General features: G+C 42.3%; 2 protein-coding genes across 2 annotated transcripts in view; one reads left to right on the forward strand and one right to left on the reverse strand.

The window, feature by feature from the left end:
- The window catches only part of bin3 (bridging integrator 3), a 45,716-nt gene extending 41,724 nt beyond the window's left edge, over positions 1-3,992 (forward strand). Inside the window, exon 9 of the mRNA XM_048244489.1 lies at positions 1,924-3,992. Within this exon, the coding sequence (XP_048100446.1) occupies positions 1,924-2,070 (147 nt within the window). The 3' untranslated portion in view covers positions 2,071-3,992. The remainder of the gene's footprint in view (positions 1-1,923) is intronic.
- On the reverse strand, positions 2,745-27,015 carry acsl2 (acyl-CoA synthetase long chain family member 2). The gene is made up of 21 exons (XM_048244484.1): positions 26,856-27,015; positions 20,573-20,811; positions 19,841-19,955; positions 18,975-19,039; positions 17,360-17,461; positions 16,731-16,830; positions 16,405-16,583; positions 16,021-16,053; positions 15,119-15,170; positions 13,906-13,979; positions 13,384-13,461; positions 11,862-11,996; positions 10,741-10,875; positions 10,404-10,499; positions 10,123-10,195; positions 8,311-8,399; positions 8,071-8,187; positions 7,753-7,896; positions 7,286-7,387; positions 6,896-6,967; positions 2,745-5,333 (listed from the first exon to the last, which is right to left on the reverse strand). The coding sequence occupies exons 2-21, from the start codon at positions 20,807-20,809 to the stop codon at positions 5,193-5,195; spliced, it is 2,139 nt and encodes a 712-aa protein (XP_048100441.1). The 5' UTR covers positions 20,810-20,811; positions 26,856-27,015; the 3' UTR covers positions 2,745-5,192.
- Between the last annotated feature and the right edge of the window lie 119 nt (positions 27,016-27,134).

Below are 27,134 nucleotides of genomic sequence, written 5' to 3' on the forward strand. Positions count from 1 at the left end.
CAAGCCCACAGTGCCATCCTGTCGGATGCCAGTTAAATCTCTGGTGTCTTTGATCCATGACTTCCGATCAATTTTATGTAATCACACACTACGCTGTTAGGTTAATTCGTCCCTCAGCACAACACTTGTGGCATGTTTGCATTATGTGGTCATTGCTCAGTCCTTTGAGGATGTTTTTGCCCAGCGAACATGTCCACTCTATGACATGTTAAGGCCCCTGATTGAAATGATATACTACGTAAATGCATAAGCCAGTGATTCCGGAGGAAGTGTGTATTTGACACTAGGGAATAAATTATGTATCCTGTCATTGTGCAACACAGATTTGTCTTCAGTGACATGAAGTTAAGGCAAGTTCCAATATGCTTTTAGTCACCAGTAACACTGATGCTCACATCTGGAATACATTTTTGAAGACGCTCTACAAAAGCCCTTGTAAAACTAATCTTTTTTGAAGTGAAATAACAACATAAAAGCTAGTAGAGGATAAAAGGGGGGATTTTTCTCTTGCTACCAGTTTCACTAACAGTATCCATGTTTCAAATATAGTTTCAAATATGCGTAGTATTTGTCTGACTTTGATTCTGACATGGCATTTCTGTCATGTTGGTTCTGTGCAGCAAAAGTCTGAAGTTGAGATTGACTTTACAGGGTTAAATCTAGGAGGTTAAAGGTACCGGTATATGGTGTAAATGTATATCTGTGATATGTCTCCTTTCCTCCCCTTCCCTGGCTGAAACATCATATTGCTTATTGGACTTTTTACATATTTGATTAGAAAGTAATTTTCAACTGACAGAAATAAAAATAGTATCAATTGTCTAATGTTTAGTGTAAGACTAGTTTCAAAATATATTTAGAAATCACTGTTATCAAAATTATTTACGGGCAGTCTTAATAAATGTCAGTCAAAAACATCCTTCATTCAAAAGCATCACTTGATTTGATTTGAATGCTCGGTTGCTGAATGTTTTTCATTGTGAGAGAAATCAGAGGTAATTTGCTGAAACATGCAGTCTGTAAAAATAGCTTGACCAACACTAAGCATTCAAATATAGCTCATAGCCTATGGTTCTTCTTTGAGTATAATCTTCATTGTTCACACACACACACACTCTCTCACACACACACACACAGCCTCCCTCATACTTGCTCACATACACACTGTACTGCAGAGTGCATGGTGAAGCTCTTTCTTCAGTGACCCCGCCCCCACACACACACACACACACACACCACTACCACCACCACTCCTCCTCTCTGTAGCTGTACTGTAAGTGTTGTTGCATGAATAAATATCTTTCCTGTGTGTGTGTGTGGGTTTGAAGGGGTTGTATTTCCCAGAGCGCTCATTCTCATCCCACTTCTCTGGAGCCTTGTAATGTGATTAAAGTGTATTAATCATCAAAGCCACTCTCCTGGGATCCTGACTCACGGGCCGGGGGTAGAGACAGGGGTGGGATGTGTCAAAAAAGCTTTCAGCCAACACTCGCGCGCTCTTCTACAGATTGGAGGAGAAAAGGCAGGGTCACTACCCACTGAAGTGCAGCAGCTACGCTGCTCTCCTGACACTTTCTCCACATTTTGTTTGTTTTTTTTTACATTCTTTTAACGTTATTTTTCATTTGAAAAATGTCTTGTTTTCTTTGTGTGTGTGTGTTTGACGGGTGAGGTCTACCCCTCCTGAAGAAGGTGTCTCATTAGAGAGAGGTTAAAGGGTAAGAGAAGGCTTTCAGCTTAAAGTTGTGAGTTTGGCCCTCTACAAATAGGTTTTGACTCCGGTGAGTAATTGCTGGCACGAGACGAGTGCCGTGGCATTTTTTGTTTTTTGTTTAGCACATGGCAGGTTCTTTCCCTTGTCTGTGGTTCTTTTCCGTGTCATCTCTTTCACACACTCTCACGCTCTCTCTCTCTCTCTCTCAGGTGGTATACTTCACTGAAATGCACAAGATCTTCAGTGACCTGACGGATCAGATTGACCAAGCGGGCCTCACAGATGAGCAGAGGGAGAGGGAGAATGAGGCCAAACTGACCGAGCTGCGCGCACTGTCCATCGTCGCGGATGACTGAGGAGAAATCGGCGGAAGCACGTCTAGACTTCATATATACCCCCCTACCCACCCATTTGCCTTGTTACACTCCAGTGAATGGTTTGTTATCTCAAAGAATTAATCGTTGGTCTTTTTAGTGTGAAAAGGTGACCACTGTGGTCATTGTCCGGCTCACTGTCAGATTCGACAGACACTGTATTTAAATTCATATTTATTTATTTCGCAGTGATTTTGTTATTTTAATTTTTTTCATCAGCCTAACCTCTTAATTTTTAACTTGTAGAAAACACTAATAAGCGTTTCAGGCAGAAAGCCCCCCTTGAAAGCCATCTCTAACAATGAAGTTGGCTCAGAGCCAGCGCTGGGAAAGACTTGATTTTTTTTTTTTTTTTTTTTAACTCATCACGCATTGAAAATGTGCTGAAGTGGTCACCCACTCATTTGTGAGCCACGCGCTGTTTCTCCCTATTGTCCATCATCGGTGAAAGCTTCTCGAGCTCGGCTTTGCGTTCACATTTTGTAAGGGAGAGGGAGGGGGAAAAAATCTCAACCCTCATCGGAAAGACCGGAATCGCCGTTTAATGGCAAGTCACTTCTTTTATATGCTTTATGTGAAGTGTGGCCCCTAATGGCTTGTGTAGGCTTCTGTGTTTGCCACCTGCATCGAAAACGGGCACAAACATAAAGCAAGAATAATTATTTGCTCTGGGTTTATTTGAATCTTTAAATCACTTTTATATAGTTTTATTTCAAGTCAGGTTTTATTGATATAGTCCATTTTATACACAGAACGGTAGCCCAATGTGCTTCACATAATCATAACGATCACATATTAAATAAAATAGTTAAAATGTCATGTTAATCAATTAAAATAGTTAAAATAAAATGAAAGCATGGGACTTCATAGGGAACAGTTTTATTTTGGCCCTTCTAATCCGCTCATTTCCGTTACATCACACATAGTGAATAGACATTTTTAATGACCATTGTTTTAGTTATGATCCAGTGACAGGCTACACCGTTTCTTACATTAAACATGTGTTTGTGTAAGAATAGAATGTTTATAGACCAGCTCTCTGTAACTTAGTCAAACTGTTGAGGTGGTGGATGCGCTCAATTCTAAACATTAAGTCACCATTCCTGTCACTGCAGTGCATTCCATATTGGTTTATAAGGACACATAGGCCTACTGTATGGTGCTATAGTGTCAATTAATCCTCACTTCAGTGGATACAACAATGTATCTGACCTGATCCTGGCCAAAATAATACTGTGGCGCCCTCTCTTGGCAGTGCAACACCTTAGTAGGATTGTGTCTATTTTGTTGAAGGTTTGAATAGTTTTTCTCTTTGTTTTTGACTGTTTTGTTTTTATATGGATAGGATTGTTTAGTAGAGAGCTAATTTATCTTGGATAGTGTTACACAGCCATAACACTAACGTTTCAGTGCCAGTCCAGGCCCTTTTGGTCGGTAGGACCAATCCCCCACATCATGTTAAAAACTGTGTTGTAAATATTGCCTGTGAAATTATACAATTAAATTGCTAATGTCAATCACTGTATGAGGAAAGACAAGCCCAGATGAAGTGACTTGTTTCGACCATGCAAAGCTCCTCTGACTGTTGGAATGTTTTAAGGAAAATGTCCTCTTCAAAATTGTGCCTTTGTGTTCCTCTGTGTAATTTTCAGAGGTCATTGTAGCTCAGCAAAATCACTGTTTTGCTCTTTTGTCAATGTACTTTCCACTGAGGTCCTAAATATTGTTTGGATTTATTATTAACACATATTGCATCATCTCATTCCTTACATCTGACTGAGTAACTGGTGTTTATTTAGCCATAATTGTTTTACTCACCTATTTTGAGTCAACTCCTTCTGGTTACATGGTGTTTGTAGGAACTAATTGTGTGTCTTTTTATTAAAAGAGGGTACATTTTAAAACGTGTCTAGTGTACTATACTTTATCATGAAGCTTTTCCCCCTCTTTTATGATCTATAGCGTCATGAAGAACATTACTGTAGCTCAGCAGTGACCCATTGTGTTGCATTGACTTGCTTGACAGGAACAGGGAATGTTTACACCAACTAAAGACCCCACCAGAATAGTCACAGCTTCATTTAAAGGAATATTTGTGATATAGATCTGTCCAATAATGTCACATACCTCATATTTCATTGCTGTAACAGTGTTTTTAATTCCTCCTCTTAAGAAATGAAACCATTATCCTGTAGTCACCTATATGATTGGCCATTAGTTAAAGTCATTTGTTTATCCCTCCCACCCCCCACCCACCAACCCACAATCCATATTTACAACAATTCACTTAATCATTTACAGAGTCGCTGTATATTACACAACCCACATAAATTACATCAGGCCCCGCTCACAGGAGACTCCCGTCCCATCACACGATTCAACAAGTAACAGTGGATTGTTTTGAGATGTTGGACACTTCCAACAATAGATTTCTCAAAAGAGCAAAAGGTCCCTTCTCCTGCTGGGACTGCAATAAAGCTAAACGCTAGAGCTATAGTAACGAGTCACAGTGAAGATCCCTTATGTGTCATGTTGCTGCTGTGGACAGGAGCTCTACCTAATGCTGGGGGACGGATATGCAAGGGGCCAATCCCTTTAAGCTCACTTCCAGAACCCCTTGGCCTGGGAACCTCTGGGAAGCGCACACACACACACACACCATGTTCTAAACAGAGGTGGATGTGAGCAACCCGTTCTCTTGGTCAGCTAAGAAAGGCCCTTGTCTGTACTGTATGTGTTTGTGCTCTAGTTATGTCAGTGAGGTATGCTATGCTATAATCAGAATAGGGCAAGAACAGCACGTCCACTGCTGGACTGGTTCCCCAGGGTACCTTAAGCAACATTCTTTTGAAAGTTGGATTTTTGAGTGTGTGTGTGTGTCTTTGTGAGTGTTTTTAGAGCTCCGTTTTGCCCAAGTGTGGCAGGAAGTCTATGACAGTGATTTGCTAAAAATGCTAACAAGATAAACAAAAGTGCTCAGGCCAGATGAGGGTGCAAACAACCATGTCATGCACTGAAACAGAGGCTCACTGTGCTTAACAACATTAAGCCATCCAGATTGTGTGTGTGTGTGTGTGTTAGTTTGCTGGTGTGTCCAGGGTCCTCTAAGCAGCTGCTTTGCCGTACATGCGGGCGATCTGCTCTTGGAACGTTCTGCGCAGGTCAACACGCCGGCTCTTCAGGGTGGGAGTCAGGAGCCCGTTACTTACACTGAACTGATCCGGGTGCAGGTACAAGTCCTTCACCTGAGAGAGAGACACACACACACATTTGAATGCTTTATTTGAATCCATCAATCAAATTTCTTACAGAAAGGATTCAAATATTATCAAAGGTGATAGAGCTTTGACATGCAAGGGTACATAAAGCATCGCCTTTGCCACACAGCCACTCAGGCAAAATGTTCCTATAAAACGTCGGAATTCCCTTGGGGCAATAATCAGACTATGTGGCAGTTCTTGACAAAATGCAGTAGTTTTCTGGGAAAACATTTACATTTTACATTTATCTTCATGTGTATATTGCAAGGGGCATTGTCCCCAGAGCAACTTGGGCACAACGGTGGTAGGCAGGAATGGAACCTATAACTTTTCAGCATAGCCTACTGTATGCTGGCCCAGTTCCTTAGCTACTATAGTAGTACACAGCCCCTGTGCCAAAAACAATTTGTCTTATCTATTCAAATTAACTGGTATGATCACAATTAACAAGCAGTGAAAATGCAACGGTTGAAGTTCTCATGAACTTCGCGAAGCTCAGGCATGAACTGTGCTGTTTAAAATGTGAAAATAGATAATAACGACTTTAGGAGTTGCTCATGTAAGCCTGGAATTTGCATACCTAAAGCAGTGGAAAGTTCTTCATATTGACAAAGACCTTTGTAATCACAATGCCCCTGTTTTATACAATTGAGCTGAAAACTTTTTTCAGCTGCCATTTGGCTAACGGCCCCCTGCCACTCTACTGTGCCTTCCTCCCCTCTCTTGGGGCAGCCGTGGCCTACTGGTTAGCGCTTTGGACTTGTAACCGGAGGGTTACCAGTTCGAACCCCGACCAGTAGGAACAGCTGAAGTGCCCTTGAGCAAGGCACCTAACCCCTCACTGCTCCCCGAGCGCCGGTGTAGCAGGCAGCTCACTGCGTCGGGATTAGTGTGTGCTTCACCTCACTGTGTGTTCACTCTGTGCTGAGTGCATTTCACTAATTCATGGATTGGGATAAATGCAGAGACCAAATTTCCCTCATGGGATCAAGAGTATATATGACCTACTTATACGTCTCCCCGATTTAGGTTCCAGTTACTAGATAATAAATTGTTCATTCACCACCATTCAGTACAGGAGTACTCTGCTGATAAACTAGGGTGCGTTTCCCAAAACCATAGTTGCTAACCTGTTAGCAACTTAGTTGGTTGACAGTGGGAAATTGCATAGCAACCAACAAAGTTGCTAACTTAGTAAGCAACTATGGTTTTGGGAAACGTGCCCCTAGTTGGTTATTAATAAAGTAAATTTCTTAATTTTATGGATGCAGATTAATCATAGTTTCTCGCTATTCTCAATATTTACCATTGCTTCACCGTTCTACCCTAATGTTCAAGACTCCTTTAAACCTTTCCTTGGCCAAACGCAATTCTTCCTGAGGTGTGTCTTGTGCCATCCTTAGTGGTGACCCTGACATGATCTTGTGATGTGATGTACATATTTTCTGAATTTGGTGAGTAGATTTAAAACTTCTTAAAAAAAAGTGTGCTCAAACCCGCAGGCATTATTGGCGTTAAAATTCCACCAGAAACATCCTTACACTCACCTGCTCAAATGACTTTAGTCCCGCCTCCTTCCCTGCTGCTGTCATGTCCTCCAACACAGCCTTCTTCACATCCTACAGAGGAAGAGGGTGGAATCCAAGTCACTTTTAACCACTCTTTATTAAACACACATTTACTAATAAAGAACACAAACACACTTTGCTAGTCCAAATAATCTCTTCCTTTGCAACATGGATAATTAGTTTTGTACATCTCAAGATATCATGTTTACAGTAAACAGTTTACTAGGGTTTGATTGTAATATTACATGACATTCATCTGATTGTCACCTCTACACGCTGTAAAATAAGCAGCTGCACGTGTCTTTAACAGTTAATTCATACACATCACTAGAGGTTTAAACGGGTGCCGAGTGACAGCATCTCACTCACTGGATTCTGACAAAGCTCCTCGTACGACCCAACAATGCCTCGCTCTTTGGCCCAATCGGTGAAGACTTCCGGGTCTGGCACCACAACTCCAACCAGGTGAGACTTGGAGGACAGAACAAGCACAGAATGCATTGTGATGTAAATACTGTATACATATATTGTCTGTGTGTGTCGGCTTGTTTCCCCAATTAATTTAACCATGTTAACAGTGTCACCTTCAAATTGCCGCTTATCAAATATGCATATAAGTTTAAAGTTTAGGTTGTTTACATTGAGCTTGCAGTGGGTTTCATTCTTAGCGTCCTTAAGAGCTACATTAACTACCGGTATACGTCCTCATCCAACATAACAAACAAAACAACTCTACATATTGTACTAATGTGAGAACATAGTTTGTGTGTGTTTGTTTGTTTGTTTGTTTGTTTGTTTGTTTGTTTGTTTGTTTGTTTGTTTGTTTATCTTGATACCTGTAAGCTGTCTCCATGTACAAACACCTGTAGTACTGGGGCACAGCGCGTGTAGATGTTCTCGATCTTTTCAGGGGCGATGTACTCGCCCTGGGACAGCTTAAAGATGTGCTTTTTCCTGTCGATGATGCGCAGAGTCCCATTCTAGAAAAGGAGAGTAAAAAAAACACTCAAATAATATAACAAAAGTACATAGAAGACCATTTTAAAACCCTTTAACCTTTCACCTCATCATGACATTATCATGTCATCATAATCTTCAGGTTCATAGCAAGTCACAAATGGACAGAAAGCTCAAGAATCTCAAATGGGACTCACTGGCAGCCACTGGCCCACATCTCCACTATGAAGCCAGCCGTCGGTGTCCAGGGTCTCGGCCGTGCGCGCCTCATCTCTCAGGTAGCCGCGAAACACACTGTGGCCTCGAATGCAGATCTGTGACCCCAGCAGGTGAGTAAGATTAGACAGTATGGACATTATGAGCCAATTACAACACTTGCTCGATCTGTGTGTGTGTGTGTGTGTGTCCTCTCTTCCCTTTAATCTGACTGCACTCACCTCTCCTTCCCCATTCTTGGCGTAATAATTCATCTCGGGGATATCCGTCAGTTTCACCATGGCACAGGGTAGGGGTGCTCCAACGTGCCCTGAGGCACAAACAAACATCAATCAGTCTTACAGTATGCATTCAGTTACACGCAGTTAGCAGATGGTCTTGTATCGCTCAACATTGGCAATAGTATCGCAGTGGTAAAGAAGTTGAAATGCAGTAGTCTGAAACGTTGTGGGTTCAATTCCTGGCTTCCATGTTGGGCCCTTGAGCCATGCACTTAACCCCAAGTGGCTCTGAGGACAATGCAGTCCCTTGTAATAGAATTGACATACATTATGTAAGTGACTTTGGATGAAAAGTGTCTGCTAAATGAGTAATGTAATGTAACATTAAAAAGTTACAGCCCTGCACAGACAATTATACTATATATATATATATATATATATATATATATATATATATATATATATATATATATATATATATATGTAAATGTAAATCAGGTTGCTAGGCCAAGTATACTTGCGTATACAAGGAATTTGGTCTCTGCATTTATCCCATCTGTGAATTAGTGAACACAGAGCACACAGTGAACACACAGTGAGGTGAAGCACAGACTAACCTGGAGCAGTGAGCTGCCTGCTACAGCGGTGCTTATTGAGGGGTTAGATGCTAACCCTAACCAGTAGGCCACGACTGCACCATACGATGCCCCATATCATGATATATATCTAAGAGATTACAATTGTAGATCATAGTGCTTCTGTGATATGAGATTCTTTCTGATGTGATCTTGATGGTCAAGAGGACTCCTTACTCACCAAGACCTATTCACAAACAATCGTAAAGCAGCTGTTTGTATCATTCCACGTCGCAATGTTTTGAAATGCACATGCAGAATCACTTACAGGAGATACAATAACGCCAACAACAACAACCAAACCATTCATTATCAAGATTTGAAGGTGCAGTCAGCAATGGCGTAGGAAGACATGTTTGTTTATGTTTGTATTCAATAAGACACTTTTGTCCAAAACAACATACATTATATTTTAATCAAGGGCCATATGAAACAGACCAGAGTGGTAGCTCACCCCTCCCTTCAGTATTTTCAGAGAAATTCCATGCAGGGTTTCGTTTTTGTTTGGGGGACAAGCTGCCCACACTTTTTTGTTTCCAGTTTTCAGAGCCTGGGCTGCCTACAGAGACCGGGTATTTTTACAGTGTATGGCCAGCTAGCGGTTGTGTGAGATGATTGCTAAATGTCACAAAAAATGTTATGGGCTTGAAATCATGTACAACTGCTGACTGCACCTTTAAACTAATTTCATTGTAAATCAGACACCTGTGTGATTTCAAATCAGAGACACCCGTTTCCCCATTGGCCTCCAGTGATCGTTGCCCCACCATGATGGCAGCGCTATTTACGTACTGTACGTTCTGGAGCCCAATGCGGTATCTAGCTTTCTAATATCTATGGTGAAGTGGCTGTGTAGGATCATGTGATAGTGATATCCCGATAGTGAATTGGCTGTGTAGGATCATGTGATCTAATATCTATGGTGAAGTGGCTGTGTAGGATCATGTGATAGTGATATCCCGATAGTGAATTGGCTGTGTAGGATCATGTGATAGTGATATCCCGATAGTGAAGTGGCTGTGTAGGATCATGTGATAGTGATATCCCGATAGTGAAGTGGCTGTGTAGGATCATGTGATGTGATCATGTGATGTTGAGAGGGCGTGTGATATTAATATCCTGATAGTGAATTGGCTGTGTAGGATCATGTGATGTTGAGAGGGCGTGTGCTTCTCACCAGCGCTCCAGTCCCCCGGCATGGAGAAGGTACAGCCAGCGGTGCACTCAGTCTGCCCGTAACCCTCAAAGATCTGACCGCACAGAAAACCCCACACTCAGATCAGGACTGAATTTCAAAACAACTCACAGAGACACACACACAGACACACACAAAGCATTCATTCATCACCGCTCACCCATGCACAAAAGAAAACATGCACTCTGAAACCGACACTAGACCGAATACACCAGACACACAGACACACACACACACACACTATCTGGGGCTGGTGAACTCACCAAACAGCCCAAGGCTGCTCTCAGGAAGGACAGAACTGTGGGGGAGATGGGGGCTGATGCGGTCAGGATGAAACGCAGATTACCCCCCAGTCCAGCCTAGACCAGAGAGGGAGAGAGAGAGGAAGGAGGGAAGAAAAGAAGAAAAAAGAAAGAAAATGAATAATCAATAATCAGTTCTGAATTGAAAGATTTCTCTTCACTTCACTTTCATTGAACAAACTCCCTACTAAAATGTCTAGTCTGATCAAACGTTTTAATAGATCCATTACATTTCAGGATTAATAGATCAGTCCAGTCTATGCTCCATGTTTATTGGTTGTGTGCTGTGCTGACTGACCTGGATCTTGTTGAAGATCAGGCGGTCCCACAGGCTGTTGTTGCGGACCACTCCACTGCTAAGCTCCGCCTGCTTCCTTCTCACTGCGTAATGCAGGACGGCCCGCCTGAAGGGAGATGTCACCGAGCCCATGATCTACACACACACACACACACACACACACACACACACACACACACACACAATCTCTCAGTATGCTATTGTTTACATGCATGTTTATACCACAGGCCTGCAAGCATATACAGAAATGAAAGGAGTGTAAGGATACATGATCTCAGTGTTGAAAATATCATTAGATAGGATGTGAGATCTTTTGTTGTCAGAAATTACTCATCTATGCTTTGCGTAAGTGAGGGTGAGTAGGTGCATTCGGACACAACAGTTCTAGGAACATAGTTCTACTAACTACTAGCTGGAGAGGCTACTGGCTACTCTTAGAACACAGTTCCTGGCTTTTTTCCTATTTGCATTCGCACTTTCGCACACACTAGACTAGATGACAGATGACTTCACACTATTTAGTAGCCCAATGATTACATGGCCATAAAGTACGGTAATTTCATTTCACAGTATTTCTTGTCTCGTTTTCTCCTGTAAAATCGAGTTATGTGCATTTTCACATCTCTACCAGGAGATGGATGGCTGCCTGGCTCAGAGTGGCTGCTCTAAGGCCAAGGGGCTTCTTGTATAAGAGGCAATACAGCTGTGTTAACTTCATTATTAAAACATTTCTTAACCTTACCATTTCTCTCCTGTGAAATAGAGTGACGTACACCCTCACATCCATATCGGATAGAGGATTGGCTGACTCAGCGTGTTTGTGGTAAGGCCAGGCAGGGCTGACTTAATTATTCATTATTTTTAAATGATTTTACTTTGTGCGTTTTATGTTTTATTATTATTATTATTATTATTATTATTATTATTATTATTATCTTTACTATTTAAACAATTCTTTCACTATTGCCCTTTTATGTTTTTATTGGTTATTACTGTCTGCTTTTGTTTATGTAAAGCACATTGAATGACCTCTGTGTATGAAATGTGCTATATAAATAAACTTGACTGGACTCAGCGTGTTTGTGGTAAGGCCAGGGTGGCTTGACGTAGAGGCGCTGCACCTTGTCGTAGATGCGGTTGAGGAGGCGTGGCACCACAGGGAAGAAGGTGGGCCGGAGGGTCTTGATGTCGTCCGTGAGCAAAGAGATGTCCCCCTGGTAGAAGCCCACCCGCGCTCCGTGACAGAACATGGACACCTGTAGAGCATCAAACACATTACAGTAGGTTAATCAGCCCAGCTTTATTGACCAGGTTTGCGCAAACAAACAAGGAATTTGACTCCGGTTAATCTTTTCTCTCAAAGTACAACACTCACTTAACATATAAGAATAAAACAGAGCAGTAAGAATAGTATGAAGAGCAGTAGGATATAGCTATGTATAACTATAGTTACAGTATGTCCATTTGTAAATAAATAAATAAATAAATAAATAAATAAACAAACAAACAAACAAACAAACAAACACTATGGGTGGGATAGAGTAGTGCAATTGTCCATTGTGCAGTAGGGTAGTGCAAATGTCCGTTGTACGATGAATTAATGGACTGATTCCATTAGAAGTTGTGTAAAGCTTTCTGATGATAACTTTTCATATTTGGGCACGACACTGGAAATTTCTCGGCTACGACAAAATCGGGCTAAAATTGTGTAATCTGCATAGGCCATTGCGTGTCCTAGTCCCACTGTACCTTGATTGCTCTCTTTTTTGTAAGTCACTTTGGATAAAGTGGATTTTACTAGGTGGAAAAGGATAGAAAAAAGAAATTAACAACTAATAGAGTTACATGTTTTTGCATAAATCAATTTAAAAAGATCCAGTCAAAAGAAATAGGTTCTTGTGATATTGATGTTAAATTGTGTGTTTATTCAATTGAATATATTAATATAATACTATAATAGCCTACTCGCACCATAATACTATTATTGTTCGAAAAAATAATATAGTTGTGAGTGGAGTGTGTGGGCACACTGAAAAAAAATAGTAGATACTACACACGTGTAGTATAATGAATAAGGGGTGCACCGAACCTACTATTTGTTATCAGATTCAGCCGAATCTTCAGCTTTTTGAGGGAATTTGGATTCTGCCAAACTTTAACATGCATATTTCCCACCTCCACTCCCCTGAGTTCATTAGAACCGCTGGCATAACCCCAGACCAGAGGTGGGAAACTACCAGGTGTGTCTGTGGGAAACCCATGAATACAGTTTAAACTTTAAACCTATTTCTTTTGACTGAATTATTTTTTAAATTGATTTATGGTAAAATATGTAACTTTATTAGTTGTTAATTTCTTTTTTCTATCCTTTTCCACCTAGTAAAATTGATATTTGTCGGCCCCCAGGGGCCGAATCCAAGGTGCCTACGATTCTAAATGTGATCAGACCCCCTTTGTGTTGAGTTTCTCTACCAAATTTGAGGCTTTTATCATAAAATGATCAACTGGTATGAAAATTTGAGCTTAACCGCTCCACAAAAACTGCCCTTTTATTACCATCTGTGCACATATTGACTATGGTGGTTATAGTTCAACTGATAAAAAACACAATTAGCTGAGAAAATAAGAGGTCGGCGAGTTTACCTGTATCATGCGCTCGAACATATGAGCCAAGGGCAGGTACGAGATTGACACATCCTCTTGACGAATCACAAAGTAGCCCTGTAAGGAGGCAGAAACAAACCAATTGCACAAAGGAGGCCATGAAATGGGGCAAGGGGGAGAATTTCAATGGGAAATTCAATAAACAATTCAGCTCTCGCAAAAGCAATTTTCCTTGCTATACTTCTTCTCTGAGTGAATAAGTTGCAATTTGTAATTTACAAGGACAATTAAGTGTCTAATCTATCCTTATCAAAATGCACCGAGAGAGAGAGAGAGAAATGGGAGAATGAAATGAGACTAAGTGGTTGAGACTAAAACATGACAGAATTAACAAGATGAAATGTAAATGCGAGTGTGTGAGAGAGAGAGAGAGAGAGAGAAAGAGAGAGAGAGAGAGAGAGAGAGAGAGAGAAAGAGAGAGAGAGAAAGAGAGTGTGTGTGTGTGTGTGTGTGTGTGTGTGTGTGTGTGTGTATATGTGTATTGAAGAAGGCCTTACTGACCTCCAGAATCTTGATGACTGAGGACGTGTTGGAGGCTATGTTCCCATGTGTGATCATGGCTCCCTTGGGCTTTCCTAGGAGAACAACGGAGAATGTTAGGTGGTGAATGTGACATCTAAACCTTCTCCCGTCTGCCAACCATGACTGACTGCACCATCGAGTCCTGACTGACCGAGAAAGTGTGTGGTGCATGGCAGCATATCCCAACCTTCACCTCTGGACCCTAAGTTCAGTTTCCAGTGCTTGGTCCTCAACTATCTTTTGTGAATGTTTTGAAAGCTGCCGTCCTCACTCCCTGTCCATACCCTGAGGTCTGATGATAAGTAAGTAAGTAAGTAAAAATATACTCTTTTGATCCCGTGAGGGAAATTTGGTCTCTGCATTTATCCCAATCCGTGAATTAGTGAAACACACACAGCACACAGCGAACACACATGATGGCAAAAATGCTCCCCTTCTGAAGAACACAAACTAGCTCAGTGCCTCACATTATTCCCATGCGAGGACCCTACTTAAGGGCTCTCTGCAGAGTGCTTTTGGAGGCCTATGGGCCAGGAGCTTTGAACTCGTCATTTCATTTATTCATTTATGTTTAGCTGAGGCTTTTATCCAAAACGACGTCCAGATACCAATTGCAGAAGGTCAGTCTCCCTAGAGCAACTTAGGGCTCTAGGACACAACGATGGCAACCGGGAATCGAACCCACTACTAATGCCAAGTTCTTTAGCTACTACACTAGCACAGCTCTTAATAACAAGCTCCTTTGTGTGGAAAAGGTCCTGCCTAGACACAACCTTTCCTGGAGGAGTAATGTCTCCACCTCAGAATTAACAATGTCCAAGGGTACTTTTGAGGGAAAAAAAAAACATGATTGAATATCCAGAATCAAATGACCACCATTCTATGAAAATATATATTCTCATTTTGCACCAAATCATATTATTTTATGTCAGATAGACCATATTAATTCTCATTTGTTCTAAATTATGAGACAAGAAAGATGGCAGCCAAAAAGCATTAGAGAGCTTTAATGAAAATACTGGTTTCAATATGGAGCGTGGATCTTCAATGGAGATGGACAACTACAGAGTGACACTTTTATAATGTTTTGGGAGTGTGTTCTAACGACTGTCTGTGTTTGTCTGTGTGTGTCTGTCTGTGTGTGTCTGCGTCTGTCTGTCTGTCTGTGTCTGTCTGTGTGTGTGTGTCTGACCTGTTGTGCCGCTAGTGAAACAGACCACAGCCAGGTCCTGGGGTTGGGGAGGCTGCAAGGAATAAACATGACATGCCGTCAGTGGCACTTACAAACAGTAGCTGAAAAATACACCAGTCAACGTGACATTGTTAAAGGAAGCCACAACAGACAGGCATGCCTACCAACCAGTGTTAAGCTAATTGCGGAAACACCAGGAATAATCACTTCACAATCCGAGAAGTGGAATCCGAGAAGTGGCTGGTGGTGTCTACTACCACTTAGCCTGCATATTTTCACATATCCAACCAACGCCATTCTTTGTATAGCCTCAATTAGCAAGACTGGGTGACTAAGTTGTGAGACTGAACTGCTTGATTGAACTGTTTTTGAACTGCATCTGCTGGCTTTGTGTTATAACAGATAATCTGAGACACGTCTCTGCTTACAGATGGACACTTACAGTATAGTATAAGTATAAGTATGTATACACTTTTTTGATCCCGTGAGGGAAATTTGGTCTCTGCATTTAACCCAATCGGTGAATTAGTGAAACACAAACAGCACACAGTGAACACACAGTGAGGTGAAGCACACACTAATCCCGGCGCAGTGAGCTGCCTGCTACAACGGCGGCGCTCGGGGAGCAGTGAGGGGTTAGGTGCCTTGCTCAAGGGCACTTCAGCCGCGGCCCACTGGGCCACGGCTGCCCACAGGAATGAGTATGTAATTTATCTGCTATGAGTTCTTAACTAAATACTCAATCATTCAGTTTAATTCACCTTGGTGTACATGTACATTCACTTTATGGATGCTGTACTGAAAGGCACTGAGACCATATTGGTAGATACAGTAGATATACTATCACAAGTGTGCACACATTGGACATGGACTGTTTTTCAAATGTATAAACAGGAACTCACCACAGGGGCTTGAAGATTCTGTCGTCCTAAATCCTGAAAGGCAAAGTAAGCGAGTCAACAAGCACAAACACATTAAGAATCCTGTTTACTGTAATTAGGCTGCAGATGAAAAGAAACTAATAATACAAAAATATCAAAATAATTTTAGAGTGTACCTTCTACTTAGGTTATTAGAAGGTCAGTGGAAGAGCACTGGGGGCTTTAGTAGCCTTTGGGACCTGAAGCTTACTGACTGCACTTTATGTACTATACAAATCATTACAGAATCTCTGACCTCGCAGCAATACGCTACGTAACCTCATGTTCCATATTATGGACATTGATGGACTACATTATGGCCTATTATTATGTGGAGATGGCAACCATGTGGCTGTTGTCACGCACCATGAGCTGCTCCAGCTGTAAGACCTCCACCCCGCACTTCTGTGCCCGCTGCACCAGGGCCTCACTGAAGCTGTTGAAGAGCACCAGGCACGAGAGCGTGGGGGTCAGACCCTTCTCCTTATTGGCCAACAGGGCCATCCCCTTCTCCTCTTTGTCACATAAGACCAGCGTGATTTCAGCTGTTGGACCGAGAGAGGCAGGGAAGGGGGTTTCAAAATAAAGCTATGTAGTGTCTAAACCCAGGTTTCTATGCAGGTACTTAAAAGCATTCTCAACCATCACTGACTGAACAAAATAATGTTGTTGTTGTTGTTGTTTTCACTCACCCAGGTCAAGAATGTGCACCATCGCCTCTACACCCAGAGTGTCGTAGAGTGGCACTACTGCCATGGAGTAGGTGTAGCATGCCAACTCTGCAATAACCCACTGCAGCCAGCAGAGGGGGAAAGAAAACCACTGTTAGACAGGACCGGCGCCATTATGACTGATGAAGTTTGGATGTCTTGCAATGGTTAACATCGACAACATATTCATAAGGTAAGTCAGTCACCACCCACATTCTTCAGTTATGAGCAATGAGACCAGAACATCAGGCTTTGTTTAGATTACACTTGTATGAACTTCATTATGTCCCTGCCATATTCAGTAGTAGCAGTGAGATTAGCTACATTGAAGCCTATATGTATGCCGTTAAACCTGAAGTCCTTACCAAATACATGAAATACATTTTGAACAATTTAGGATAAATACTTAAATGCACGAGGGCTTAAATACACAAAGACTGTGGGGAAGGAGCGGAGATGTTTGTGTTTGTGTGCACGTCTGTGTGTGCACGTTTGTGTCTGTGTGTGCACGTCTGTGTGTGCACGTCTGTGTGTGCACGTCTGTGTGTGCACGTCTGTGTCTGTGTGTGCACGTCTGTGGGTGTCTGTGTCTGTGTATTAAGCATGTTTACCTCAGGTCTGTTCTGTGCAAAGATGCCCACAAACTGCTTGGGGTTGGGCTGGCAGCCTTTGGCGAGCAGCCCCGAGCCCAGCACCTGTGCCCGCTCTGCCACCTGCGCCACGGGGCACAGAGAGACACAACTTCAGTGACAACGTCACAGACAGACCCATTGCACTGACTGTGACAAGGTCAGACAGCAGACCATTCACCAGCTACTGCCCAGGACACCATTAGACACCTCATTATACAGTCCCTGGGTTGATACAGACTTTTTTGAAAATGATACAAATCTGTCTATATTTGAACCTAACAACAGTTAGACCAACCACAGAGCTCAGTATGTATACACATGCTGGTGATAACTCTGACCCTGATTACATTTAGATTTACACTTTTTATCATAGAAGCTGTCTAAATATTTTGTAAACATTTGTGTGCAACATACACTGTTGTGTCTCAGCTCATTCGTAAAGGCTATAAATATAAATATAAATATATCTCCACTCATCTCATTCGTAAAGGCTATAAATATAAATATATCTCCACTCATCTCATTCGTAAAGGTTTGGCTATAAATATAAATATATCTCCACTCATTTCATTTGTAAAAGTTAGACTATCATCCAAACAGGTTTAAGACATTCCACTGACTGTGAAAGGCTCTGGATGAAATGAGACCATCTGGGTGGATGCGGTGTGTGCACAGTGCTACTGATCGATGTATGTGTGGAGGACAAAATTAGCACCATTCATCATCTCCACTTGCCATTAGTAGTCATTTAGTAGATTAGGGCCCGTTTTCACAAAGCATTTTATATTACCGCTAAGAGTACTCCTAAATCACAATACAAGTTTTAGTTTTCAAACTAAGAGTTTTGTCTTGCAACCTTTTCACAAAGCTGCTGAGAGCAACTTTTAGAAAGGAAAAACGACAATTCATAAAGTCTCATGCACAAGCTTGCTTGCAGTAACTTCAGTGATTAGCTAATGAGTGACAGGTCTGAGCCGGTGAGTAGACATGCGCTACATGAGTATTGTGAAGGACAAGAGATAAATATAGATATAGATATGCATTTATCTATAAAGATAGATAGATAAATAAATAAATAAATAAATAAAAAGGGCAGGCTACAAATGAAATGTAATTGACACAGTATCTTTGCAATGTTTTTAATTATCTCCAGTGTATGCATCATAATCAATGTATCATCTGTATGCGTCATGATGTGTGTGATGATGCATCTAAAGGAAGTAACTAAATTTGATTTCCAAGACAATATTACGAAATGTCAAAACATTGCGATGTGGAATGATACAAACTACTGCTTTACAATCATTTGTGAATTGATCTTAATGAGTAAAGAGTCCTGTCAAGTACTTCTAAGCTCTTCCAGACGTAGGTGCTAGTTTTAGCACTTTAATGCTTAGTGAATTCCTCTCAGTCAAAAAAAAAATGAGAGGTTCTAAATTCAAGACTACACCCATCATTTTTAGTTTCTCTAAATTCTCCACTTAAGAGCTATTTAGCCTTAAGATTCTTTGTAAATACTGGCTTAGAGATCTCTACATTGTTACATTTCTTCATGGATCAGTTTTCTCTTTAGCTGACAGGACCGCTGTCTCACCTCAGTATAAGAGATCCACTCGTACGGCTGCCCAGGTTTCCTGTAGCCCAAGCAAGGGCCATCCCCTGGACCATGGAAAAAAATATGTATATATATTTCAGTCAGATAACACACTCATGTCGAGTAGCTGTGTAGGGCAACAGATCAGTCCGATAACACACTTGTGCGGACAGACCCAGGCTCAGGTCTCGACCCCTTGTGTACTCTAGAGGACTCGAGAGAATGTCTCACTCCACTGAATGTAGCATACTGTTACAGCTCTTTCTGAGGTGCGGTATATATACCTATCTATAGTAGGCCAGCATACCAGGAGGTTACATATATTCGGCACTGTTACTCTGTGGAATGTGTGGATGTGCACTGAAATTAAGTGTGGGTGTGCACTGAAATTAAGTGTGGATGTGCGCTGAAATTAAGTGTGGATGTGCGCTTAAATTAAGTGTGGATGTGCGCTAAAATTAAGACTGTCGTGAGGAGTGATGTATTTAATAAGGTGGCTATGTACACGAGGCTCTACTTCACTTAAATGTACAGGGAGAGCAGTGTCTCTTTAGAATCTTAAGCTATACATCACAGCAATAGCTATTAGGAATATTACATTACTGTAGTATCCAACTGTACAATTCCAAGGGGAGCATGACGTATTCAGTTGGGTAAGAGTTTTCTTCACCAGTGCATCACGTATTGAATGTAATGAATATTACCAATAACTTTTATGTCTGAGAAAATGACAAGGAAAAGTAATGTTCCATTAACTATTGACACAGGTGGAGAACTTTGCATGAATGTCTGCAGGCTTTGTTATAAAGTAAGACAGTGGAGATCATTGTGACAGAGTGTCACAGGAAGCCGGGCATGTCCATCACCTGCTATCCGCAGGCCCCTCTGAAACATGTCATACGCCGTCTTTGTGTCCTCGAAGTAGAAGTCCAGCAGGTTGTCATCTGGAAGCAGGGCAGAACGTCTGCAGCTGGGGTCTCCCTAATTACACACACAGACACACACACACACACACACACACACAATAATGGTTGACATCCCCTCATCACTACATTGTCTAAGGCAATCTTGATTGTGAGAGGAAGTGAGAGGAACAGTTTCAGATGTGTTCTATTTTCCCTCTTAGCCACCTGCCTGGGAGCAGCACACAAGTTGTTTGGGGACCAGGAGAGGCTTTTAAAATGTTCTTGATTTTTCTTCAAACTAAAGCACTCTCACTTTCCCATTGGTCTTTCCATCTCCACATCCAACTTTTTCTCACTTAGTGATGCAATTTCTGCAAGACACATGGCAACACATTTCCAGATGCTTTGTTGTTGTCTGTTGGTTGCAAAGAAGCAGTGGACTGCACAGTACTTCATAAAGACGTAAACACAGAGAAACAAGAAGACTCTATACTTTATAGAAAAGGTTTGTTTACATACACAGCGTGGCCAGTGTTTTGGCTTCTGTATTTTCGATTACTCCCACTCTCCCTCCTACCTTCATACAATCTCTCTCTCACTTTCTCTCTCTGTCTCTCACTCTTACTCTCTCTCTCTCTCTCTCTCTCTCTCACTTTCTCTCTCTGTCTCTCTCTCTCTCACACACCCACTCACCTGCACAGAGACGGACTGGGCGTGGAGGTCGCAGGGTGGGCGGATGGCCCGTGGGCGGGTGACGAGCCAGTAGGCGGTGAGGGAGGCCAGGGCGCCCAGCCCCAGCAGGGAGGAGAGGGAGGAGAGGGACAGCGAGGAGAGGGACGGCAGGGAGGGCAGCAGGCTCCGCAGGTCCTCCACCTCCACCTGCTCTGCCCCTCCGGCGCGGAGGGAGCGCAACCACTCCTGAATGTGCATGGCTGGGGGAGGAAGAGGAGGAACAGAGGCACATGGAGATGGAGAGAACAAACGAATGAGTGAATGAACCAATGAACGAACGAACGAACGAATCAGTGGAGTCAGATGGAGGGAGTGTGAAGAAATGAAAGAAAAAGTCGAGAAAGAATTACATAGTTAATTCATACTTTGTATGTTAATCCATGAAGACAATTACGGTTTATTTCAATGATTATGGGGCCTATTTATATTTGTACCCAGAGACATAACAGATAGCACAGACACGTTTGTATAGATCAAGCTGAGGCAAAGATGGAGAATTCATAATTCCATACCACATCTCTGCCAGTCTGTCTTGGAGAACATATGCATCTGCAAGTCTCAACCCAGTTCCCACACAACACTTCATTAAAGTACAAATGCCACAAGCTGACACATCAAACTCAAATCAAACAAATTATTCTAGCATCAAGGGAGCAGACAGAATTAGGAAAACGTGTCTTACAAGGGGTGGGGGAGGGGGGGTGTATTATTATGCAACAAACAAAGAAGAAAGCCTTACACAAGGCTTTATGAAAGAGAGCATCACACAACCCTGATGAACCGGAAGAGAGAGCAGCAGACTTCTGTGAGTCCCACGGCCACACAACACACCGTGCTCCAGCCATGACGCACGCCAGAGGCCCTGATTGGCTGACTGGGAACAGGCGTTCGGGTTACTACCGGCCATACGTTACCCTGGCCAGCACACAAGCAACCAGAGATGGAGGGACTGGATAGAGGCGGATGTGAAAAAGAAGTGAGAGAAAGAGGGGGAGAGGGGGAAAGAGAAAGGGAGAGAGGGAGACATGGAGGGTGTACAGTAGGCACGTTTCGTATCGGGGTGGGGAGATGGGGTGAGGGGGAGGACCATCGAGTCGCCCCATTGACCAGCTTGTGCAACTGTGCCAGAGAGGGAGAGAATGTGTGCATATGTATGTTTGTATGTTTGTATTGGTGTTTATGTGTGTAGGGTGGAAGTGAATGCATGCGTGTGCATGTGTCCATGATGAGTGTGTGTTTGTGGGAGACTGTGCGTACATATGTTTGTGTATGTGTGGGTTGGGAGTGAATGCCTGTGTATGTGTCTCTGAGAAGGAGGGAGAGAGTGTGTGTGTGTGTGTGTGTGTGTCCGAGTGTGTGTGTGTGTGTGTGTGTGTGTGTGTGCGTGATTTAGAGGCCTGCTACGCAATTAAATCTGCACAATCTACCCACCCATTCTGCAGTCCCCCTGGAACTTTCTTTCACCCATTTCCAAGTGCTGGGATTCTCTTTCCCCCAGCCATTTGTGCTCTACTCCCTCCCTCCCTCCCTCTCCTTTATTCCATTCTCTCTCTCTCTTTCTCTCTCCCTCTCTCATTCCCTCACTCCCTCTTTCATTTTCTCTATCCCTTTCTTTTAGTCAATGGAATTCACTCCACTATATCCCCCCCCACCACACACACACCCTCTCCTCTCTCCCCTCAACCTCTCACCCACTTCCCCCCCTTGTAAAAGTGAAGGGAATAAAGCGATTGATGTCACCTCTCCCTCTTCACTGCCAAACCAGCCGGCAACGGGGGGACTTTAGCGCTAACGCTAATGATGGTGCCGTGCCAGCATTCATCACAGACTCCTCTCCCTCGTCATAACTTCTCCCTCCCCCAACATCAAAAACCTGGATGAGAGGCACACACAAAACGTAAACCAAGAACAACAGATGTCTGTTGAGGCATTTAGAACACCAAGGAAATGCCTCATTAGTAAAAAAAAAAAAAAAAAAAAAAAAAAGACACACAAAGCGCCACTTAAAATAAATAAATAAAAAATACTCATGCAACATGAAGAGCAACGAGTCCTTTTTAAAACAATCTACATAAGAAAGTGGACCACTGCACATTCCATACCCATGTTCTGCTGGCTAGCGGAGTTTTAAGGTTGGGGGAGGGGGTGGGACTCCTATTGACATGCATGGGGGACTTCTAAGAGAGCGATATAAATGAGCTTTTAAAAGATGGCATCTGAAAGTAATTATGGTTTACTGACAAGACAGGATTCCCCCTCTGTGGTGTTTTTTGGATGGAGGTACCAGCACAAAGACAGACACACACACACACACACCATTCATTCATAAAGGCCATTGTCACAGGCAGACAGGAACTATTGTGCAGTCCTGGCACTTACTTGCGAGCAGAGAGAGGACAAAGAAAGGAATTGAGACAGAGGCTATCCTTCACCGCTAGACCAAATGAACTAGCCCACATATCTAAATCACAGTGGCAGATTTACATGCTCAATCACTCTCTAACCTACAGGTTCTTACATAAACCTTATGGTAGCTTATGGGTGTCTAAAGTAGGGCTATAAGTTATCACACCCATAAAGAAAAAATATCGACTACATCTGTACCTTTAGTACCAACAGAGCCATTTGCTATTGTTTTAGGAGACAGTGCATTTTGTTTGACATTTTTTTCTATATCTCAACCTCCGACCTGTAGGTCTGTAGGCTAGCACTTACACATCAGCGCACATGAAAGGCCCCAACATCGTAAGGAAGGAAATGGCAGCAACATGGGCAACACTGCTGGAGCTTCTTTACAGCTCTGAAGAACCTGCTTTCAATTACCCCCAGCCTGGGGCATCTGCTTCATTAACTCAGCTAAATAAGCCAAGCTACGTGAGCCAAAGGTGTTTGTTGAAACTTCTGCAAACAAAACTATACTCTACAGACTAAGAAAACATCATCGCGGCTCTTTTAGTCTGATAACAGGCTATGTGTGGTTATGAGAGACACAGTGTCCACCTAATACTGAGACATACACTGCTGGGTAGGGACGTTCCCTGCCAAATAGTGGGTGGGGGTGCGGGGTCCATTCTTAAGCATGCAGTAAATGGATTAGCTTTTTCCAGTTATCAGAACAAAAATGGCACAAACATGGCTGACAGTCTGCATTTGGTGTGTGATGTTAGATGTGCTCGCAGTGGCCTTCGACACAAAACATTTTCTGGAGAGAAAAGAAAAAGCAAAGTGGAATTTTGTGCATTGACCCATAAAGATAAAGAGCAGAGGAGACAGACAATTGGGGGCAGTCAACTGTGTTGAATCTGTCCTTTCATCAGATGTTATATCAGAGTTACCTCAATCAATCTATTGCCTTAATATTGAAGTCCTAACTTATTTTGACAGTAATCAAAAATGACCACCAAAGTCAAATTATTCAGTGCCATGGTGAGTACCTGACCAGAGATCTTTCACTCGTATTTGCCAGCATAGCTTGTATATTTCCACAAAAGGTGGTTGTTCTTTACTTGTCTGGGCAATGTCTTGATACCATACATCTTTAAACAGAAACATCACTTGCATAACAAGGAAGTAATGGGTTGAGGAGGAAAAAACATCAGTGAGAGAGATTTTTTGGACTGGAAACAGTTTGTGGTGAAACTTGGCTGAAACTTAGCAAGTTCTCTCCAAATCACCAGGAATGCTGTACTAATTTAATCCATCAAAAAACTACAAGCAGTATAATAACATAATAAGCCTTAATGGTATAATCTTTGTGATTTTCCACCAATGCTCAGTCCTTTTGGAAAACAAGTGCTATTCATGGAAGTGGAATAACATCAGCATGAGTGACATTTACTGTGTGGTAAATAACAGGTCAAATGTAGGCTATGATCTAGCACCTGTCCACAGAACTGGTTGTAGCCCATCTTTGACCAATTTGAATTATCTCTGAACTTTAAACCTGACCATTTGACTGTGTGTCTTCATTACTGAAGTGTTACCTTTTCATCCATGTGCTGGTTTCACTCCCTCTCAGTCAAAAATAAGAAACACCTCCAGAGCATTGTAATCACATGTTCTAAAACCATTGGCCACCCTCTTCAGCCTCTGACATCACTGCACGACAAGGCAACATTAAGGAAAGCCAACTGCATCTTCAGACTCTACCCATGTCCTACACAGAGTTTTTGAATGGCTGCCCTCTGGCAGGTGTCTGCGCTGACCTCTGGCTAGGACTAACAGGAAGAAGGCCACCTTTACTTTTGAGGCTATTCACCTTTTGAACTTTAATATGCTCCCCCCTTTACACTCCTGTCTGTCCTGTTCTTTCTTTTGTCCTGTCTTATATGTTGTGTTATGTCTTATATGTTGTGTCATGTCTTATATGTCACTATGCCTGCATAGAGAAAATTGCCCCTCGGGGATAAATAAAGTTTTTTTGAATTGAATTGAATTACCTAGCTGCTATGGGAGAAAGGTAGTGATATAGAATTTCTGGTACCAACAAATCAACTTTCTACATAAAGTGAAGTCTTATTTCAACTCTATGTCTGAGCCACTACCTTTTGTAGCCTGTAGTAAAGCTGACACTACAATGATCTGTAGGCAGCAGTTCTGAATCAACAAATGTTTTGCTTTAACTCTGATGGAATTACTTTCTCTGCACAATTACAGAAAAAAAAACTGTCATAATGACAGCGAGTCCCAGTCACACAGATGTGGAAAACACACAAAACTCCAGCTCTGATGTTGCATGCTGAATTACAGATTACAAATGCACAGGAGAGAAGAGATAGAAAGCAGAGGAGGACGGAGAGAGAGACACAGAGATAGAGACCCACACGTACAGACAGTCTGTAACACAGAACAAAGACAGACAAAGGGAATGGGAGAATACACCTGCATAACAGAACCAGAGAGGAAAAAACAAAACCAGTGTGCAAATGAATTAGTGAGAGGAGAACACACAGAAAGACAGACAGATATACACAGAGAGAGAGAGAGAGAGAGAGAGAGATGAGCTCTCAGGGCTGTCGGTTGTGGTCCCCAAATGAAGCGTGAAGAACATGGGGCAGTCACAAATGAGAAGGTTTTGGAAGGGGAGCGATGGTATCAGGAAGAAAGTAGAGAAACAACGTGTCACAAGATGGACTGACCCAGGGCTGTGGAAAATGGAGTGTCTTCTGGTCAGAATGACTATGGTCTTTGCAGGAGTAAGGGCTTTGGTATGTTTTGATGGTGATCAACAAAGACTGGTTCATGATCTAGGTCTGATACTATTTGTTTTGGTGTATTTGCCTGAGCAGAATATATGCATCTGATTATAGTCTACTTTAGAAACTAACTCAATCTTTTTGAATAAGTAGATCTATGATGAAGGTGTGTTGTAAGTGGTGTAGGTACAGTATGTGTCTAGGACAGTTGTCCATCCATGAGAACAAAAAAGCAGCTATTGCATAACGCCAACTGCAAATCATTCCAGTGTGTTTCTGTACACATCCTTACTTCACTTACTCAGCGTGTCTGGACACATTGGATACTTCTCCACGCCGTCACAGATATATTTCAGGGGTGTCTACTACCCACAGGGCAAACGATACCTCTGTTCTTGCCTAGACTGGTGCATTCCTAAAGGAAAACTTCGGTGCGCCTGGGTTTTTGACATGCTGTCTGCAAATTCAAACCCCATGATCATGCTATGCGTACGCCCTCAAAACAAACTAAAAACAGAGCAGGTCCTACCACAATAACGTGTGCGAGCTCTGCTCCAAATGAAGATTTAACAACTGCTCCTTATTCTATTGTAGTACTCAACAGTAGGCTGACTGTTCTTTACACATACAAAACAAAAACATCCCCCTCGCACTGATGACGATGGTAACTGCAAATTATTTATGTTTAGCTTATTAACTTTAAGTGCGCATTGTAATTCAATTATTACGTTATTGTCTAGTATAGAACACCCTTCGACTTTGCTGTCCCTGTCCTAAAAGCCTACCTTAAACTGCTACAATAATTGCCATATTACCGTGCCGGTAGGCTAAGAGATATAGCCAGCATTCTCCAGTCTGTCATGAAATGCCATGCGACTAACTGAATGAATGAAACAACAGAGCCCGCACAGCGAAATCTGCAGAACGCACAAAAAGAAAACCAATAGCCCACCGAGTAACTTCCATAACTCTTGACTTTTTCAACCCCTCGCTATAACAACATTTTAGATAAGATCTTCGATGAGAAAACATAGTCAGAGCAGTCTTACCTGAGTAAAATCTAGGTCACCCGTCTTCTCAAACTTTGCTTTCCTCCTTCCAAACTTCAGAAAAAAATCCCACCGGTTTGCAGTGCCACAGTGCGCCCCTAAACACCGCCCTTATTCCCCCCGCCTCTCGAGAGGCATGGCCCTGATTATTGCACCACAGAAAAGCTGTGAATGGTGATGGTGACATCTAGGTAAGGTTAACGTTGCGAGACGATAACTTGGTGACTTTATCGCCTCTTCTGTCTGTCCGCTGTCGACAGAATTGAGTAGGTTGAGTTA

The sequence above is a fragment of the Alosa alosa genome, chromosome 5, assembly GCF_017589495.1.
Source record: "Alosa alosa isolate M-15738 ecotype Scorff River chromosome 5, AALO_Geno_1.1, whole genome shotgun sequence".
Classification (NCBI taxonomy): Eukaryota; Metazoa; Chordata; class Actinopteri; order Clupeiformes; family Clupeidae; genus Alosa; species Alosa alosa.